Here is a 19747-nt window from a genome sequence, read left to right on the forward strand (position 1 = left end):
TAGGAACAGAGTGTTCTTCATCCTTTACAAAGAAAAATAATGCATAATGTGAAACAATGTTTGTTACACAGAAATGTATTGATTGTAACATGGAAGTGATTGAATTCATCGGAAATGGTTTAATAGCCTAATGCTTTTGTAGTGCTTTACATTTCACCTGTAGCCACATCAAAAGTGCTGATGAAACTTTTGGATAGTAGGTAGGTCTAGTATGCAATATTAATGTATTTTACACTTTTCTGTCAATCTACAAGTTTTCGTTATGGAATTAACTGGCTCAGCCCTTCCTTGGAATTCTTTGAGGAGGAGCCATCAGCTTTGCATGTGACATAATTTTGAAACGAGGAACAACCGAAGGTAAAGACAGTCTCGAATTAATTTCACTGTAAAGTTTGTTTCTGGATTTATTTTTTATATACATGTAAGTAGGAAACGCCTTTTCTCACAGATATGTGGACGAGACACGTAATAAACTTGTTACCGCTTTATTTGATAGCATTGGAAACTTCATTTCTAAGCTTAAGCAGAAACTTATCGGTTACAAAGATTTATTTTCTGTAATTTAGTCACTGGAAGTTTTGAGTAGCTGCTCATTTCAATTTACACTTCATGTGGAATCCAAATTTATTGTCTATTCCAAGTGATTGTGAATCCATTTGTTGTTACTAGATAGAGCAGGGAAATAGTCATTGAAATTTTTCAAAATTCCTTCAAATGGTGCATAATTTTATTCTTGACATTTTCATCCAAATTAAAATGAATTTCTACTAAGAAATTGTGAAGATTATTGAAGCACCTAATTTGTTTTTTTAATTTAGACAGATTTCCCAAGCAACAAGGCTTTTAATGAACGATTCAATTCAATCTTGCATGTTACACAGTATTGTATATGGTCCCTGAAGTAATAAATTTAAACTGTTGATTTTTTAACAAAATGTCTGTCAAATAAGCTGCAGTCAGAAGCCAGACTTTGCTTAGGGAAAGGTCTAAATGGTGGGGAAAAAGATAAATGTCATACCTCAAGTTTTTTCCACCCATGCCTTTTTAATACTTGATTTTAATATTTGTAATGATCTGCAGTTACAATAAACACACAATGCAATTTAGTTGAGACAGTATTTTTAAATTAAAATTCATACTAATTAGGCCATATTATTTCTAGCAAAAAACAGTAATTTGTAGTCAGTTTCATAGAATTTGCCTTTGTTAAGATAATTAATTGAATATTTATAGTTTAGATTTTAGTACAGTTGATGAACTCTTAATTCAATACATTATTCTATGACAATATGTGAATGATACTTGTAATTGTTGGATCACTATTTCCATAAATGATAAATCTGGGTATATCATTCATCATTAAATTTGTTTTAAATTAATTTTGTCTCGAAGCAAATCAATAAAAAGTGTTTTTAGTTCTTCACCAGCATTACTGAGTACCATCTAAGAGTATTGTAGCAACAATTCTGCTAGCTCATCTTCCTTTGGGGGAAGAGGGGGACAATAAATTTGAAAAGACATGATTCCACCAGGCTGTGTATTCAATTACTTTATTTGCACTACTAATTTCAAGACACTGTTCATTTTCAAGTGTATATAAAGTTATCAGAATAAGGTTGGACTTGGGTGATATCTCCACATATTAGTAGCCTCTTGAAATTTGGCAGCTATAATTTCAACAAACTATTTTTCACTTCCTTCATTGTTAAGTTACTAATTTTTTACTTTCTACCAGTATATAGAAATCATGTTTTTTGAAGTGGCATTTCTATTAAGAAACACTTCAGAATAATAACAGTGGCAAATGATAAAAATATTGTATTCTGTATACCTTATTGAATTTGTGGTAGATTTGAGTGACTGCTCAAAAATTGTTATACATCAGGATTATGGAATACTCAGTATATAAATACACTGATGTCACAAGAGAGACATGTCTACAACACTGCTCCACTGCTACAGTAATGAGAGAATTTCAGACTCTCAAACACCTATTAAAATCACCTAGTCGAAAAGTGGGAAAAATGGAAAAGTTGTAGCAGAGGGTTAGCCACTTATTCTTGTGCATGTGGTAATACCTTAACAATAGCAATAAATGATGGTTTGCTTCTCTTTCAACAACTGCACGCCAATACACAAATCTGTTCAATAGTGCCAATATCTCTAGTCAGTGTCACTCCAGTATGCAACAAATTTGTGTTTAGTGGCCTAATCTGCTCTTTTTTTTAAAGAAAGTGAACCAATATTTGGATTGTTATTGTTGGAAAAAGTGGATTGCTACTTTCCCTATATTTTTGACATTCCTACCTTTAGTTTCCATTGTTTGATCAGATCGCTGTTGTATTTACCTAAACTTTTGCTACATGCTTCACACTGAAATGAAAAGGCAATAGGAGAAAAGTGCTCAAGAAACAAAAGTAAATGCTGTCTTGTGTGCTGAATACCTGCAGTACCATCTACAGTCTGCTGTTTGCTAAAGTAAAAGCAAACTTCCTAAACTCGGCAAAAATTGCTGTCAATAGTTCACTGTGACAGTGCCAGATGCCATTTGTCAGATATTTGGATGACATACTATGGAAGTAGGCCTGGGAGGCACTATAGCACCTTCCTTGCTCAGCCTGCTGTAAATCTCTATTTCTACGATTTTTTTTCCCTAGAAACTGAAGAATCATTGAGAGCAGCATCCACTGCAGCATTTGTGCTGCGGGTCACTCTCTTCAAATGCTGTTATAAAATTATATTCCCAAAGGCATCCATTAACAGCCAAATGCCAAGAAATTAGATCTCAGCAGCTGGAGATATATGAAATAATAACGATAATCATGATGATGATGATGATGATGATGATTATTTTGGTGATAGTCACCTCAACATTTTACATACATCGTTCATATACTCACTTCAAGAAATACAGCTTTCAGATGTAAAATATGTTGTTTAATTGTGCGAACACTTATTGTGTTATTTTTTAATGTATTCTCATTCTTTTAACAGTTCATGGCTGTCCATATATACAATGTAAACACAATACTTCTGCGTGCTGAGTCTCCCGAATGGTTGATTCATGCAACAGCTGGAGAGGTTCATCTGGATGGAAGCATTGTGCATAATGCTCGCAGCCTGATAGCTAATGTGTCAATCACATCAGCAACTGCCAAAATATTAAGACATGCAGTACAAAAAGATGAAACATGTCAGGCATGCCTTGGAGAAGTTTCCTTTGGAATAACAATGGAGGCAACATTCGTAGCCCAAGGAGCATTTTCTGTTGAGGTATATTGTTATTTCATTGTTCCTTTTTCTGCTGCTCACAAGGAAATAAATTGATAAGTGATACATTTATTAAATTTCATTCATTTCTGTGGAGACTTTAGTGGTATATTGTACTTAGAACATAGGTGAATCCTTGTGGTAAGGCCAAGCTTGTTGCATAGAAAGTAGTACAGATTTTCACTGAGGTTTTGTGATAGGACATGTAAAGACTGATGAGATAAATAAAACATAAACAAGTTGGTATGGGAAACTTCATAAGAAACACACATCTTCACATAGTTTTGGAAGTTGCAAGACTGATTGGATTTTCTTCTCCTATTTATTCCTGATAACTATGTATTTTCATTCTGGCAGTCCGTCATTGTGTCAGAGCACTGAAAACGTGGAAAATGATGAAAACCATGTAGACTAAATTGTATTTTGTCAATGGAATGCACACTATTATGAAAATTTCTGATAAATTAAAGCTGTTTGTTTGACTGGGACTTGCACCTGGAACTTTGCCTGTAAAGTTACTTTTCATACCAACTGAGCAATCTAGACATGCACGCTTACCTACCTATCATTAAACCTACGAATACCTCTCTAGTACTTTCCAAATTTATCTATAGCTCTCGTGCATACTTTGCTGGCCAAGCATTCTTCAAGAGAAATAATATTACTGACATTGGCTTCACCACAGTGTGTGGTTTATTTTCAGAATGATCTTTCACTAGACAGCAGAGAGGATATTGTTGTGAAAATTCATGGGAGGTTAAAACTGTGTTTCCAAATGGGACTTTTATCAGAGTATATAAAGAAAGCTTTTAAAATAAGTGGTGTACAAACTCAGCTCATTGATTGCTTTATTATCCTTATAGAACAACACTGTTGGGATATCCAATTATTCAGCGTTATGAACTTATATGGCCCTAATTATATACCTGTTACATTTGTAGCAGCCTTTGCAGGAGTCATCCATAGAAGAATCAATCATGCAGAACCTTGAAGAAAATGTAATCACAAATATACTACAAGAGAGAAAGACAAGAAAATAGTTAGAATATATAATAAAAGATGCCTCCTAACCTTACGAGAAAATTATCACATATGCAAAGTAAAATCTGAAATGAAGCTACTACTAAGTGACTACCGAACATGACTAACCATTCACTGTGTACACCGATTGATCACATAACACAAAAAATCCCAGTATATGATCACAAATGCCATTTCTCTCCTAAGTCTATAAATGAAGAAGAGAAAGAAAACAATGAAAACTCTAGGATGGAATTATGAAAAGGATAGTTGCTACTCGCCATTTAGGGGAGATACTGAGACGCAGATAGGCACAACAAAAAGACTGATGTCCATTATAATTATCCGGGCTGTTATGCCGTGGTCGGTTGATGAAGTTTGCCTCAATTCCCAACGTTTCGTCTCCAACTGCGGGAGACATCTTCAAGGGGGTCCGTAGGTCGATGGAAGGTCCAACACACCCACTGGCTCGCTACTGACTGCCGCTAAATTCCGTGTCCGTGAGCTCCCGTGCCGCAGTGTGACGTCACGTGTTTTGAAAACGTCAGTGCAATTGGCCGCTGTCCGTTGCCGTTGCCATCACTCAGTAGTGGACGTGTGTTACACATCTTCTTTAACACCGTCATCCATATACCATTTAATTTCGCGCCCTCCTCCTTTCCGTTGAAATTATTTGGATGTTTAGAGATTTCGATTGCCTCCTTGTGGAGCCTTTCGTAGTATCCGCTTGTGGCCGCTAGTACTTGCGTCTCCTCGAAACGAATATTGTGGTTCCCTGGCTGGAAAGCATGCTCCACAATAGCTGATTGTTCCATTTCTCCTCTTCTACAATTTCCCTTGTGGTCTACCAAACGTTTAGAAACAGTTCTTTTAGTTGTACCCACATAAACATCACCACAGCTGCATGGGATCCTATACACTCCAGCTTTTTCCAAAGGTTTGCGAGCGTCCTTGGCAGGCTTAAGGTATTGCTGTATCTTCCTGGTGGGCTTGTAAATTACGGTAATATTCCGCTTCGTCAAGATCCTCCCTATTCTTTCCGTTACATTTTTAACAAACTGCAGGAAAACCTTAGATTTTGCAGTAGCCTGTACGTCAGTATGATTTCTGCGTGGCTGCCTCAACGTACATTTTATTTCGGCGGACGAATATCCGTTCTTCGTTAGTGCATTGTGGAGATGTTCCATCTCAGCGTCGAGCAACTCAGGTTCACAAATATTTCTAGTTCTGTCCGCTAACGTCTTGGTAACACCCGCTTCTGTTGTGGGTGGTGGTTCGAATCCCGGTGCAAAAAACGGTCCGTGTGCATGGATTTGCGGTATACTGAGTGTCCCAAACTACCATTTTCGTTTCTAAAAGCAAGCACATCGAGGAAATTAAATTTGCCGTCTACCTCCTCCTCCAATGAAAACTGAATTCTCGAGTTTATGCTGTTTAGATGTTCGTGGAACCGGCTTAGTTCCTCTCTACCATGTCTCCACAGCACAAACGTGTCATCCACATATCGGAACCATTCATTTGGCTTTTTGCTAGCAATACCTAAGGCCTGTTCTTCGAATTTCTCCATAAAGAAGTTTGCAATTACGGGACTTACGGGGCTTCCCATAGCCACGGCATCCGTTTGCTCATCAAACTGTTCATTGCACTTGAAGTATGTGGTCGTCAAACCACACTTAAACAGTTCTAAAATATCGGCAGGAAAAATTCGATCCAGCTGTTCCAATACATCATTAAGTGGAACCATGGTAAACAGCGATACCACACCGAAGCTGACCAATATGTCCTCCGGCTGGACCACTATGCCATTAAATCTGCCGATGAAATGTGTCAAATTCTTTATATAAGAGTCTGAACAGCTCACATGTGGTTTCAACAGCGTAGTCAAAAACTTGGCTAACGATTAGGTGGGCGAACCAATGGCACTTAGTATCGGTCTTAACGGCACATTTTCTTTATGAATTTTGGGCAATCCATAAAGCCTCAGTGGTAGCGCAACCGAATTGCAGAGACCTTTCTGTACACTCTCTTCAATGGAGGACTTTTTTATTAACCGCGACACAGTTCTGAGAACTTTGTTAGTGGGGTCCTTATTCAGCTTCCTATATGCTTGCGGATCCAATAGATCAGTAATTTTACTCTGATAGTCGGCCACATCCATAACCACCGTTGCGCTTCCTTTGTCAGCTGGGAGAACCAAAATACTATCGTCGTCATTCAGGAGTTTTAAACCTCTTCTCTCACCCACAGTTATGTTACTTAAAACTCCTGCTGTTTAAACCACATGTGGGCCGTTCGGACTCTTATATAAGAATTCGACACATTTTCATCAGCAGATTTAATGGCATAGTGGTCCAGCCGGAGGACATATTGGTCAGCTTCGGTGTGGTATCGCTGTTTACCATGGTTCCACTTAATGATGTATTGGAACAGCTGGAACGAATTTTTCCTGCCGATATATTAGAACTGTTTAAGTGTTGTTTGATGACCACATACTTCAAGTGGAATGAACAGTTTTATGAGCAAACGGATAGCGTGGCTATGGGAAGCCCCGTAAGTCCCGTAATTGCAAACTTCTTTATGGAGAAATTCGAAGAACAGGCCGTAGGTACTGCCAGCAAAAAACCAAATGTATGGTTCCGATACGTGGATGACACGTTTGTGCTGTGGAGACATGGTAGAGAGGAACTAAGCTGGTTCCACGAACATCTAAACAGCATAAACTCGAGAATTCAGTTTTCATTGGAGGAGGAGGTAGACGGCAAATTACATTTCCTCGATGTGCTTGTTTTTAGAAACGAAAATGGTAGTTTGGGACACTCAGTATACCGCAAACCCACGCACACGGACCGTTATAACAGCATAAAGTCGAGAATTCAGTTTTCAATGGAGGAGGAGGTAGACGTCAAATTACATTTCCTCGATATGCTTGTTTTTAGAAACGAAAATGGTAGTTTGGGACAATCAGTATACCGCAAACCCATGCACACGGACCGTTATTTGCACCGGGATTCGAACCACCACCCACAACAGAAGCGGGGTGTTATCAAGACGTTAGCGGACAGAGCTAGAAATATTTGTGAACCTGAGTTGCTCGACACTGAGATGGAACATCTTCACAATCCACTAATGAAGAACGGATATTCGTCCGCCGAAATAAAACGTACGTTGAGGCAGCCACGCAGAAATCATACTGACGTACAAGCTACTGCAAAATCTAAGGTTTTCCTGCCGTTTGTTAAAAATGTAATGGAAAGAATAGGGAGGATCTTGATGAAGCGGAATATTACCGTAATTTACAAACCCACCAGGAAGATACAGCAATACCTTAAGCCTGCCAAGGACGCTTGCAAACCTTTGGAAAAAGCTGGAGTGTATAGGATCCCATGCAGCTGTGGTGATGTTTATGTGGGTACAACTAAAAGAACTGTTTCTAAACGTTTGGAAGAGCACAAGGGAAATTGTAAAAGAGGAGAAACGGAACGATCAGCTGTTGCGGAGCATGCTTTCCAGCCAGGGAACCACAATATTTGTTTCGAAGAGACGCAAGTACTAGTGGCCACAAGCAGATACTACGAAAGGCTCTACAGGGAGGCAATCGAAATCGCTAAACATCCAAATAATTTCAACCAAAAGGAGGAGGGCGTGAAATTAAATGGTATATGGGTGACTGTGTTAAAGAAGATGTGTACCACCCGTCCACTACTGGGTGATGGCAACGGCGACGGACAGCGGCCAATTGCACTGACGTTTTCAAAACACGTGACGTGCGGGAGCGCGCGGACACGGAATTTAGCGGCAATCAGTATCGAGCCAGTGGGTGTGATGGACCTTCCATCGACCTACGGACCCCCTTGAATACGTCTCCTGCAGTCGGAGACAAAACATTGGGAATTGAGACAAAATTCATCAACCGACCACGGCATAACAGCCCAGATAATTATAATGGAATGATATTTCTGGCCGTGAAAGTCTACATTTTAGTAACAAAAAGCCTGTCAAATAAAGCTTTCAGTCAGACAGGCCTTCACCAAAAAAGTGCGTACGCGCGCGCGCGCACACACACACACACACACACACACACACACACACACACACACACACACACACAAACCAATGGTCTCTGGCTGCCACAGTCTGTCTGGCTGTGGCAATCGGAAACTGTGATTGCTTGTGTGTGTGTGTGCGCGTGCTCGCGTGCGCGGTTTGTCCATCTGGTGAAGCCTTGTTTGGCCAAAAGCTTTATACAGTAGATACAGAAAATGGCAGTTATAGCACTATATTTTGATAACAGTGGCCACAAAGTAAACGGTAAGCTTTCAAACAGTTTGCCACATGAGAGAAAGCTGTCTAATTTACAAATAATAATTTAGACACTGATCTGTAAGCTACTTTCCATTTTATTATAACAACTTCAACTAGCTGTTTAAAAAGAAAAAGAAAAACCTTAACTTGCAGCATGCAGAAGGCAATTTACTTTTAAACTACTGCAATTTATATACTGTTGATGTGAAAATGGCCTCCACATAAACTTGTTATTTTGATTATGATGTTGAGATCTGGCAATCAGTGTCATGTGAATAACAAACAACATATGGACATAACCTTTTTTGATATCTTTGATAAATAAGCTGCTTTTCTGAATGACTAATGGTGTGTCCTAAAGGCCAGGCTCTAGACTGTAGGCAACTTGAAAGTATTCTCTCTCTTTGAATAGAAATACTCTTTTACTTTGTTTACAGTCTTCTGTAAGTCATAGTGAGAGTGATATTGCTCAATTCGGTTATTATATTATCTGAAACTTATGTAGTGCATATAACAATCATAACTCACCATATACTACTTGTCTACAGTGTCAAATTTCTATTCATATGGTATGTTCTGCCTCACTTGCACATGTCATTGCAGGTACAGCTTACATTGTAGAAAGCTCTTGTTTGGAGACAAAATAGCTGTAGTAATGGTGGACCTTAGCTTAGTATAGATTTTATTCATTCCGGAAAATACGAGAAATCTTTTCTGGGTGGCTGAAGTATCAAGGTTAATAAATTATTTTCTTTTCTTTCATTTAGGCCAATTTTTGCACAATTTTTAGAAGTCATCACAGCAGCTGATACATTGTCTCATGGCCACCTTCTCTCTCTCTCTCTCTCTCTCTCTCTCTCTCTCTCTCTCTCTCTATAATACTCGTTGCTTGGTTGTCGAGTACCACTTGCATCAATGATGACAGACTGAACATGACTTTAAATGGTTAGCTGCAGTTTTTTTATATGAACTTCATGGACAAATGTCATTTTGTTGTTTTGTCGCTATAAGGCCTAGAAACATCAGTATTGTGTCATTTGCCTTCTTCATAATACCATACCAGATGGAGGAATGTTATAGCAGTAGACCTCCATTTGGAAAGAGTGGAATGAAAATTGTGTAAATAAAACAATACTAGTTATTAGAAATGCCTTCAGATGGTTCATTTAGGGATGAGTATATAAATCAAGATACATTGTGCTCCCAGTTATTTGTGTGTGGGTTATTTATGCAGAAAGAAGAAAAGGGAGAGATGCACAATATTTTTCTCTAGCAAACAGCAATAAACAATATGCTGTATGACCATTTTCATTGTTCAGACAGCTACTGCATGACAACAGAGTACCATTCTCATTGTTATCGAACAGCCTGTTCCATGTAAATGAAAAACAAACACAGTTTTCTGATGTTAATTGGCGTGTGAGTGTTAACGAAGCAAGGTAAAAGAAATTAGTAAGAGAAGTGACAGAGAAACAAAAGAAACATGTTGACGTTAAAACAAAAATAGGAATTAATTGAAAGATTTGAGAAGGGGAAATTTATGCAAAACTATGAAGTATTTGAGAAACGTAATGAGACTGACTACACTGCAAGTGGTCTAGCAATGTGTTGCTGTTTGCTTGCAGATGCTCAGTCCAAGTTTCAGATCTGTACAGCTATCAAGTGATCATGGAGGAAAATTCTTCCAGGTAAAAAGAAAATGATTTTTGAGGTTCCAGTGATGAAGTAAGAATAATGAATCTGGCAATAGGTTTAAATTGTTTTGAAAATGTCAAAAACTTGAATATAAGACTGAAGATCAACATGTGTGAGAGATGCAGAAACTGTGACAGCTGTTTCATAAAAAAACCAAAGACGAGGGCAGAGAATGTCAGAGAGGGGATGAAGACAGTGACCTTGTCAGTCACTGTGCCACAATGTAATGTGTTGATACTCTTCTAGAGGGGTTTCAGTACAGTGACATTATTACTGCAAGAGAAATTTGAAATGCCATGTGAAAAATGTCAACTGGTCTCAGAAGTAGACCATCATATACTGTTTTAAGAAATAACAGACCTGCAGTACCTATGGATAGAACTTGGATAAACTTTCAAAAAACGAATACATGTTTGAAAATATCTTGGTTATTCATGTTTTTCGATTATTCATGTATCTCCTCCCTCACATTACCCCGAGTAATTGGGAGTGTACTGTATATCACAAATAACTTTTTTTTTCCCAGAAAGAGCTGAAAAACTTTTACATAATATATTGTGTTCAAGTACATTTATTGTAAAATATTATATGTGTCATTATATATGAATTGCTCTGATATGTTTACCCAAAAATTATGAATAAATAGATAAGTAAGCTAGGTCATCTAGTATTATTCCTAATGATTTAAAGTGAAAAATCTTTAATTCTTGTAAATGAGTGACAACATGCTTTATAATTTAATTTTCATTTCAAAGAGGCTTTTCATTGGAATGGACAACACAAAAGCAGTAATAAATGAAGGTTTCTATAGCTTTGCTCAAGAGCGGCAGGTCAATTCTGAATTTAAAGCAAGTGACAAAGAAATCAAACCCAAAAAGAATCAAGAGGATTTGCATGAAGTTGTTCGCAGACTGTCACCTATCTTACCAAAGGTGTGTAAGTGTTTTCTTTATCTTTTTGGACATTATCTTCAATTATTGAAAAATGATGATGTCTAAGCATTTAGACAAAATATGTGTAGTTTTAGGAAATAAGACAGTTTCTAATAAACACATGAATAATTCTTGTTACTACCCAATTTACTAGCAACTTTTTCTGTGATTAATTGTAGGTTAGAATAAGCTTGAAAATGGCTGTATTAATTTGATAAATGCTCTGCACTGTTTTTCTCATCGTTGTCAAATGTTGAACTGCTCAACATTTGTATCTTAAGGTTATTACTGAAAAGAATTTTAATTCAGTCACTATGGACTGTTGTCTCCTGCTGGTGCATATAAATGAAGTTTAAACTACAGTATATTCCTAACCATCTACTGGCATAATTTCATGCTAGCTACATCATTTAAATATTCACTTATGAAGCCAGCTAGCATTGTGGATTATATATCACATGCTCAGTAGCCACATTAGATTCATGTTAGACTGCTATAGTAGTGAAGAATTCTTGTAGAATGTAAATAATTTGGGATTAAATATAATAGCTCACTGAATAGCAGAGGCAGTGAGTCATCGACAGGTACATTATCAATACTGAAAACTTGCTAGCGTTGGATGACTCATCACATCTCCTATTCACTGAGTTGTTACCTTTACCCATGTAAAATGTTGTAGAAGGTGATAAAGCAAAACTACAAAAGGAATGAAAGGCCCTAATTTCAATACTTCTCCATGTGCATGTGATGATGCAAGCCATTTGAATCTACAGTGGAATATAACTAAGTCATAGAGACACACAAACATTTTTTTGTATAACAAATTCTGTTGCTAACATCACGGCAGCTGATAATATTTTGGTCACTGGTCTTCATGATACATCTGTTAAAATCAGTTTAATTGCCCTTGTGTTGGAGAAGCTAGGTGACATATTACAATGATTGGTTGGCCAAAAATATAATGACCATTTGTGTTTTTATCAAAAATAAAATCACCATTTTTTCTTGAGTTGCTGTAAGAATGTTCCAATTGGTTGAATCTTGTGTTGAGATGCACAATTGAAGTGATGAGGAATTGCTGTCTGTTAATAAATTGTACATTAGCTGCTAGTTGACTCTTCAGAAAGTGCAATTTCTTTTGTTTATCTCCTAATAATGTTTCTCTCCTGGATACCCAGCAGCCAGCTCTTACTATCCACCAACACTTTAACAAATAAATGTTTCCAAAGTTCCAAGTGCTATACAATCCTTCTTATGATGTTTACACAGTTTATTATTAGTATTATTATTATTATCAGGAAATGCATAGTTAATATTAGTCCTTGTCAGTTACATTTTAATTTTTTGTGTATGTCAGTTGTCTAAACAGCTTTCATGTATTCCTGTTAAATGTCTTGTTCATTCGTCCATGTTTCATAGATCCCATCAAGAAGGAAGAGCTTCATATTTTTGGAACAAATCAAAGTATACAATAACATAGGATTAGCAAATCATAGAAACTTAATCTGTATATTTTATTAACAATAAACTAATACTACACGGCTTAATGCTATTCGTGCTTATGATAGCTAAATTTTTATCTGGTAAATTAGAAATAGCTGCAATATTGAAAAATGCTGTTACCACCTCAGTTATGCAAATTAGCTGCAGTTTGTCTCCTTTTGGTAACATAATATTTGCCTGATTATATTTTTATTTTTCAAAGAAAATAGTTGTGTACTTCACTAAATACGAAGCCTTGTTTACAGTACATTATTACATGTCATCCAGATTTTTAATGAACACTGCTACTTGCATTTAGCTAATAGAACTTGCCAACCATCGAATCTAGATATTCAGGTAATTCGTTGTAAGAATGACTAATTAGACATGTTTCAATAGTATGAAAAGGAAAGTTGTCACTCACATATAGCAGAGATGCTGAGTTGCAGATAGGCACAACAAAAAAATCGTCACAAATAAATAAACCTTTTGGCTGTTAAGGCCTTCATGAACAATAGACACACACACACACACACACACACACACACACACACACACACACACACACACACACACACAAATGCAGCTCCCACACACGACCACAATCTCAGGCAACTGAAACCACACTACGTGCAGCAGCACCAGTGCATGATGGGAGTGGCAACTGGGTGGGGGTAAGGAGGAGACTTGGGTGGGGGGAGAGAGGGATAGTATGGTGGGGGTGGCAGATGGTGGAGTGATGCAGTTTAGATGGAGGATAAGGGGGGAGGGGAGGGGGGGAGTAGTGGAAAATGAGAGAAGTAAAAAGACTGATTGTGATAGTGGAATAATGGCTACGTTGTGGTGGAATGGGAACAGGGAAGGGGTTGGATCGGTGAAGACAATGACTAACGAAGTTTAAGACCAGGAGGGTTACAGCAACGTAGGATGTACTGCGCGAGGTGTTCCCACCTGTGGAATTCAGAAAAGCTGGTGTTGGTGGGAAGGATCCATATTGCACAGGCTGTGAAGCAGTCATTGAAATGAAGGATGTCATGTTTGGCAGTGTGGTCAGCAACAGGATGGTCTAATTGTTTCTTGGCCACAGTTTGTCGGTAGCCATTCATTCAGACAAACAGCTTGTTGGTTGTCATGCCCACATAGAATGCAGCACAGTGGTTACAGCTTAGCTTGTAGATCACATGACTGGTTTCACAGGTAGCCCTGCCTATGATGGGACAGGTGATGTTTGTGACCAGACTGGAACAGGTGGTGGTGGAAGGATGTACGGGACAGGTCTTGCGTCTAGGTCTGTTACAGGGATATGAGCCATGAATTAAGGGGTTGGGAGCAGGGGTAGTGTAGGAATGGACGAGTATATTGTGTAGGTTTGGTGGATGGCAGAATACCATTGTGAGAGGGGTGAGAAGGATAGTGGGCAGGACATTTCCCATTTCAGGGAATGCGAAAGGTAGTTGAAACCCTGGTGAAGAATGTAATTCGGTTGCTCCAGTCCTGGATGGTACTGAGTTAAAAAGGGAATGCTCCTTTGTGGCCAGACAGTGGGACAGTGGGACATTGGGCCGGCCAGAAAGGAACATTCCTGTCGTTACTCAATACCACCCAGGAGTGGAGCAACTGAAGTACATTCTCCGCCAGGGTTTTGACTACCTTTCATCATGCCCTTAAATGAGAAATGTTCTGCCCACTATCCTTCCCACCCCTCCCGCAGTGGTATTCTGCCGTCCATCCATTACAGAAATCAAGAATCGCGACAGTTTTGTTTTTGATTGTTATCAACATTGATACTTGCAGGATATTGAGTGCAGGGTTCCAAGACTATAGAGAATGTTTTAATTTCAAGTGTGAAGTTGATCAGCAAATGACAAAAGTAGTATGTTTTTTGTGTGATGTTATTAATTTTTTTTTTCTGTACTTATTCTGTGAAACCTAGCATCTTGCTGAATTTCATGATTCTACATGAATGGGCAGTACCCAATAGGTTTTAATGCATGAGTTTGCAAAAATCAGCATATGTGTCATAAATGGCCATATCTTTTTATTGAGTTGACTTAGAAGCTCCAATTTCTTACACTGCCAATGGGTTGTAGAACTTCGTAAGTGACATAGATTTCAAGTTTCGTGTCTACTCCTTCCTGAGAAAAATGGTTTTTAACAGTCAGTCAGGCAGACAGACAGATGGACAACAAAGTGATCCTATAAGAGTTCCATTTTTATCGATTGTGGTATGGAACCCGAAAATATTTGGTCTATAATCATAGAGTGCAGCTGATACAAAACATAAACTATATATAGTGAAGTGTGTGCAGCTACATTAATAGATGTTAAATATTTTACTTATTCTCCTTCTCCTGGATGAAATCTCAAAATACATTCGCATTTCCACAGTTCAGTATGTTAACTGCTTCCTATTACCTTTCTATAGTGTTCTCTGTGTCCTTTTGTTGTTCTTGTGGCAAAAGATGTGTGCAACATCCACTTTCTCACTATCCAGAGTTACATAGTTAACTATTCCCTCCACTATCTCTCTGTTTTATTTCCTATCCACTAAATGCATGTTTTTTCATTTTCACTTTTTAATCTGGATCTAACTCTTTAATGTTTCTACCTTGCCTGATGTTGTTAGCTGACATCTGCATAATCTTCTCTTTCATATGCATGTAAAGAACGAAATAATGCAAGGAATATGGCAAACAATTTCAGTGCTTTGTTTATTTGAATCATTGGGTTTTAAAACACTAAATGAATGTAACAAAGTACCTACTTTTTGCAATTTTTCTACCAAAATTTCCATTTTTCTTATTTCACTTTTAGGATTTCCATCTTAAGATTGAGGATTCTCTTCTAACTGGAATGAGAGATGACAGAGCAGATTTCATCTCAGCGCTTCAATCTTTTCAGCTACATTCAAAATTATTTGTGAAAACGCCTTCACCTCGAGCTGCAGGTAAAACTGTAAAACTTATTTTAGTGCTGGAGATTTATGTTCTGAACGTAGCCAGTATAAATACTGCTATCTTGCTGTGCAGACAAACTACCTCAGGTCACATATCATTTGATATATTTGACTGGTTGCTCATCAGAAGTAGGCCTTCTCGAATATTAATTGCTGTGTTGGCAACACAAAGATTTAAAACACCACTGACCACCAACATCAACACATCCTGTTTATGATGCTGCCTAGCAGTGCTTTAAACTTCTAATGTGTTGCCACCAAGGCAATAAATTTATGTGAGGATACTCATATCTGTTGACTGAAACTAGTCCAATAAATCATATAATACACAGTTTGTAGTGGTTTATGTTTCTATTAATTACACTGGTCACAGCATTCCCTGCTGGCAGTGCCTAGACTTTCTACTTCTAGCTTAGCTGGCATTTACAGTAATATTAGTGAAAACTGCAACACCCTGGCAAGAATGGCTTAAATAAACCTCAACTTGAGAGATGTTAAAATCTGTGTAAAACAAAATGTGACTAACATTGCAGATAGATGTCATTCATGTAGTCTCAGTGGCACATTTTTTGTGGTTGTAAAAGCCATTGTTAAGCTTAACTCACCAATGAACAGTTTATCAGAGTAAACAGAAACATTAAATGAAATGCTAGAATTTTTCACAGACATCAAATGGCCCAATGTCAGCATGTGAATGAGTTAAAATGGGACATAACAATCTGTTTATGGGAGGTGGATTTGTTATGCTGTGACCTTTCACAATTTCATCACCATTCCTGGCTCACTGTTAGAGCACTGCAAATGGTGTGACTCTATCTGTGTTGACAGTTTAATAGTCAGCTGACAGCCAAAGTGGTGGTGCACTTGCTGAGTTACCTTCTCCCATCCAGAAATGGAGACAGATTGAAGAGGGCAATCAAATGTCTTTTTCTGGTATGTTGAATGACAAAATGCAGTGTTTATCTACGACTGCTATTTCAGTATTTTTATCCAGTGTGGACTACATGTGTTTGATATTATATTGGTGACAGTAACCTGGCAGCCTGTATTCTTGAATAGAACTGTGCCCATGTGTCAAGTTAGTAGTTTCGGGATACCATTGGGTCCTGTCAAGGGTGAGGAATTTGCAAGGCTTCCTCAAAGAACCTGCATGCCTTGAGCCACCATCACGAATCACCGGAGTAAATGGTTAGAATATTGTTCCACGTACCCTGTGTGCATTCAGACAAACAAACCCTTGCTGAAGATTTACAACACTTGAGAGAATGTTTAGAGTGGAACAGGTACTTAGACAAACAGATCAGGCGTGTCCTACACACAAATAAACAGTGCCTTGAGAAGGAACCAATACAAAAGAAGAAAAAGCTAGATGAAAAATCTTTACTCTACTGATGCAGTTTTGCAAATACTGAGAGAAGATTTTGAAAATAAGGTTTCCATCCTATGAAAAAAAATGTTTTCTATGCATTATGAATTATAATATAGGGCTCTGAAAATCCAGTGTACACTGCCTGCCATGTTGATGTGGCTCATGTTGTGTTGAATGGACTGTAAGAACTGTTGAATCAAGCAGTGAGCTAAATCAGCTATCACCAAACACTGCCTCACATGAGAACAGAAAATGAAACCTAAAGATATCAGCATGGTGATATTGGTATCAAATTTCTGGGAAAATGTGATAAAGGAGACAGTCAACATTAGCGGGTGCATGTCCCATTCCCAGTTTGATTGTAATATGAACAGTGAGCAACAAAATTTATGCTTCACCCTTGAAAAGGTCTTCAGTCCCAAAGGGTGCAGTTCAAACAGGAGAGAAAGGTAGACCTAGGAACCATAGGTATAATAGGTGTTAATTGCTGTAGTGGTGCTGGGAAAGAACAAGGGCTCCAAGTGATAATAGAAAGCACTGAAGCTCAAACCATTATAGGTACTGAAAGCTGGCTAAGATTGGAAATGAGTTCACCCAACATCTTTTACCAAGGACCTATTGGTGTTAAGAAAGAATAGATTAAATACAGTTGTTGTTGGTGGTGGTGTGGTTGCTGCTTAGAATTATAAGGGGCAGTAAAGTGGAAATGAGACAGATGAAAAGAAAAGTAAGTAAACTGCTTATTATTTCAAAGTAATCACCATAACTGTTAATACATGTATCCCACTAAGAGACAAGACGGTCAGCACCTTGATGGAAAAATGTTTGAGGCTGCCTATGGCACCATGATTGTACCCAGGCATTCAACTCTTTGTCTGAAGCAAATTGACAGCCACAAATGTGTCTCTTCAGGGTTCCAAGAATATGGAAATACGATGGCAAGAGATCAGGACTGTATGAAAGATGTATAAGGGCTTCCCAGAGAAACTTCTGCAGTGTAGTTGAAACAACAGGCACACCAGCTCCAGGGAAGTTATGATAACTTTCCTCTTTGACTGCAAGGGCTTGCTGCTCATTGACTTTCTGAAACATGGTGCCACAAGTAATGAACATGGGCAAATGGATAGTTTGCAAAAACTCTTGCGAACCATCAAGTTCAAACACCCAGGAATGTTGATGAACAGCATCATTCTGTTGCAGTATAATGCCTGCTCACATTACCAATGTTGTTTTGAGTATGCTGGAGAAGTTGTATAGGGAAGCTCTTACACATCCTCCATACAGCCCCAATCTCTCCCCATGTGATTTCCATATTTTTGGAGCCCTGAAGAAAGACATTCACAGCCATCAACTTGCCTCAGTCGAAGAGGTGCATACCTGGGTACAGTCATGGTTCCGTAATGGGGTGGTACATGTTACTATTCAAGGTAGCAGCATGTCCCAGTTTCTCTCTACTGTGTTGATGAAAGATAGTTGTGTACAAACCTTAATTTACAGTAGCAGAGGAGAGACCACATACTGTGCACGCACTTTTTTTGCACAGACATGATACGCAAATATAAGAACAGTACAGCTACAAGGTGTGATGGAGGGTAAATGTTTTACTGTGGTAAGGATGTGTTTATGCTCTGATGTCATGACCAGGGGATGCCTTGGATGCCAAAGCAGATGAAATTGGAATGACAATGGCTGTTGTTCCAAAAGATAAAACAAAAGAAGATTGTACAGAATTGCTTAATGAACTACTTTTGTACTTTTTGAGTTTGGGATACTAATGATCCGTCTGTTAACGGACCGAGTGAGGTGGTGCAGTGGTTAGCACACTGGACTCACCTTTGGGAGGACAATTGTTCAGACTTGAGTCTGCCGATCCTGATTTAGGTTTTCCATGATTTCCTTAAATCACTTCAGGCAAATGCTGGGGTGGTTCCTTTGACATGGTATGGCCTATTTCCTACTGTACCCTATCTTTCCCTAATCTGAGTTTCTGCTCCATCTCTAATGACCTTGTTGTCGATGGGATATTAAACTCTAATCTCCTCCTCCTCCTCCTCCTCTTCCTCCTCCTCCACCACCGAGTTTGGTTATTAAGAGCTCAAATGTGAATGTTTAACTGATTTTTTGGAATTAATGGGACTTGTTCAAGACTGAAGGATTTTTTAAGAAAGTGGTTACATGGTTTTGTAGCTTGTGGGTAGCAAACGTAATTTTCCATTATCATAGTGCTTTCCTGCAGATGGTGAAGAAGTTCAATATAGGTACAAATGCCACTACATAGTAGGACCACAACTTCAGGGCATGACGAGAGTGCAAAAAGAGAAGATTTAAAAGTAAAGGTAATTATGAACATGCAACTGACAGGTCACATTCATAGAATTGTTACCCTGCGTAATTACTCTCCAGCAGTGAATACCAGCAGTAACATTCCAGTAGGCAACCACAAAGAGTTTCCGTGAATGTACTGACCACCTTGTCCGACAATGAGATAAATATACTAACAGTTATGATGGTTACTTTCAAAATAATAAAGAGTTTACTTATAGATATTATATTTCTCATTTTTGTATGACTGCCCTTTATAATTTATCTTGTAGTGAAATTGAAACAGATAGTTGCTGCATGATACTGTGAGTAGAGGTTATAGTTAACTAGAATAAATTAATAATTGGTACCTTTTAGTGACTCCCTACGCCCACAATACAGTTGCTGAAAGATTCAAAG

The 19747-nt window shown here is 38.2% G+C and overlaps 1 protein-coding gene across 1 annotated transcript in view; it reads left to right on the forward strand.

Moving 5' to 3' along the window:
• Positions 1 to 19747, forward strand: part of LOC124585185 (protein KIAA0100) — a 323014-nt gene that overhangs the window by 36855 nt on the left and 266412 nt on the right. The window contains exons 4-6 of the mRNA XM_047131392.1: positions 2995 to 3273; positions 11043 to 11219; positions 15516 to 15648. Coding sequence (XP_046987348.1) covers positions 2995 to 3273; positions 11043 to 11219; positions 15516 to 15648 — 589 coding nt within the window. The remainder of the gene's footprint in view (positions 1 to 2994; positions 3274 to 11042; positions 11220 to 15515; positions 15649 to 19747) is intronic.

This window comes from Schistocerca americana, chromosome 1 (genome assembly GCF_021461395.2).
Source record: "Schistocerca americana isolate TAMUIC-IGC-003095 chromosome 1, iqSchAmer2.1, whole genome shotgun sequence".
Taxonomy (NCBI): Eukaryota; Metazoa; Arthropoda; class Insecta; order Orthoptera; family Acrididae; genus Schistocerca; species Schistocerca americana.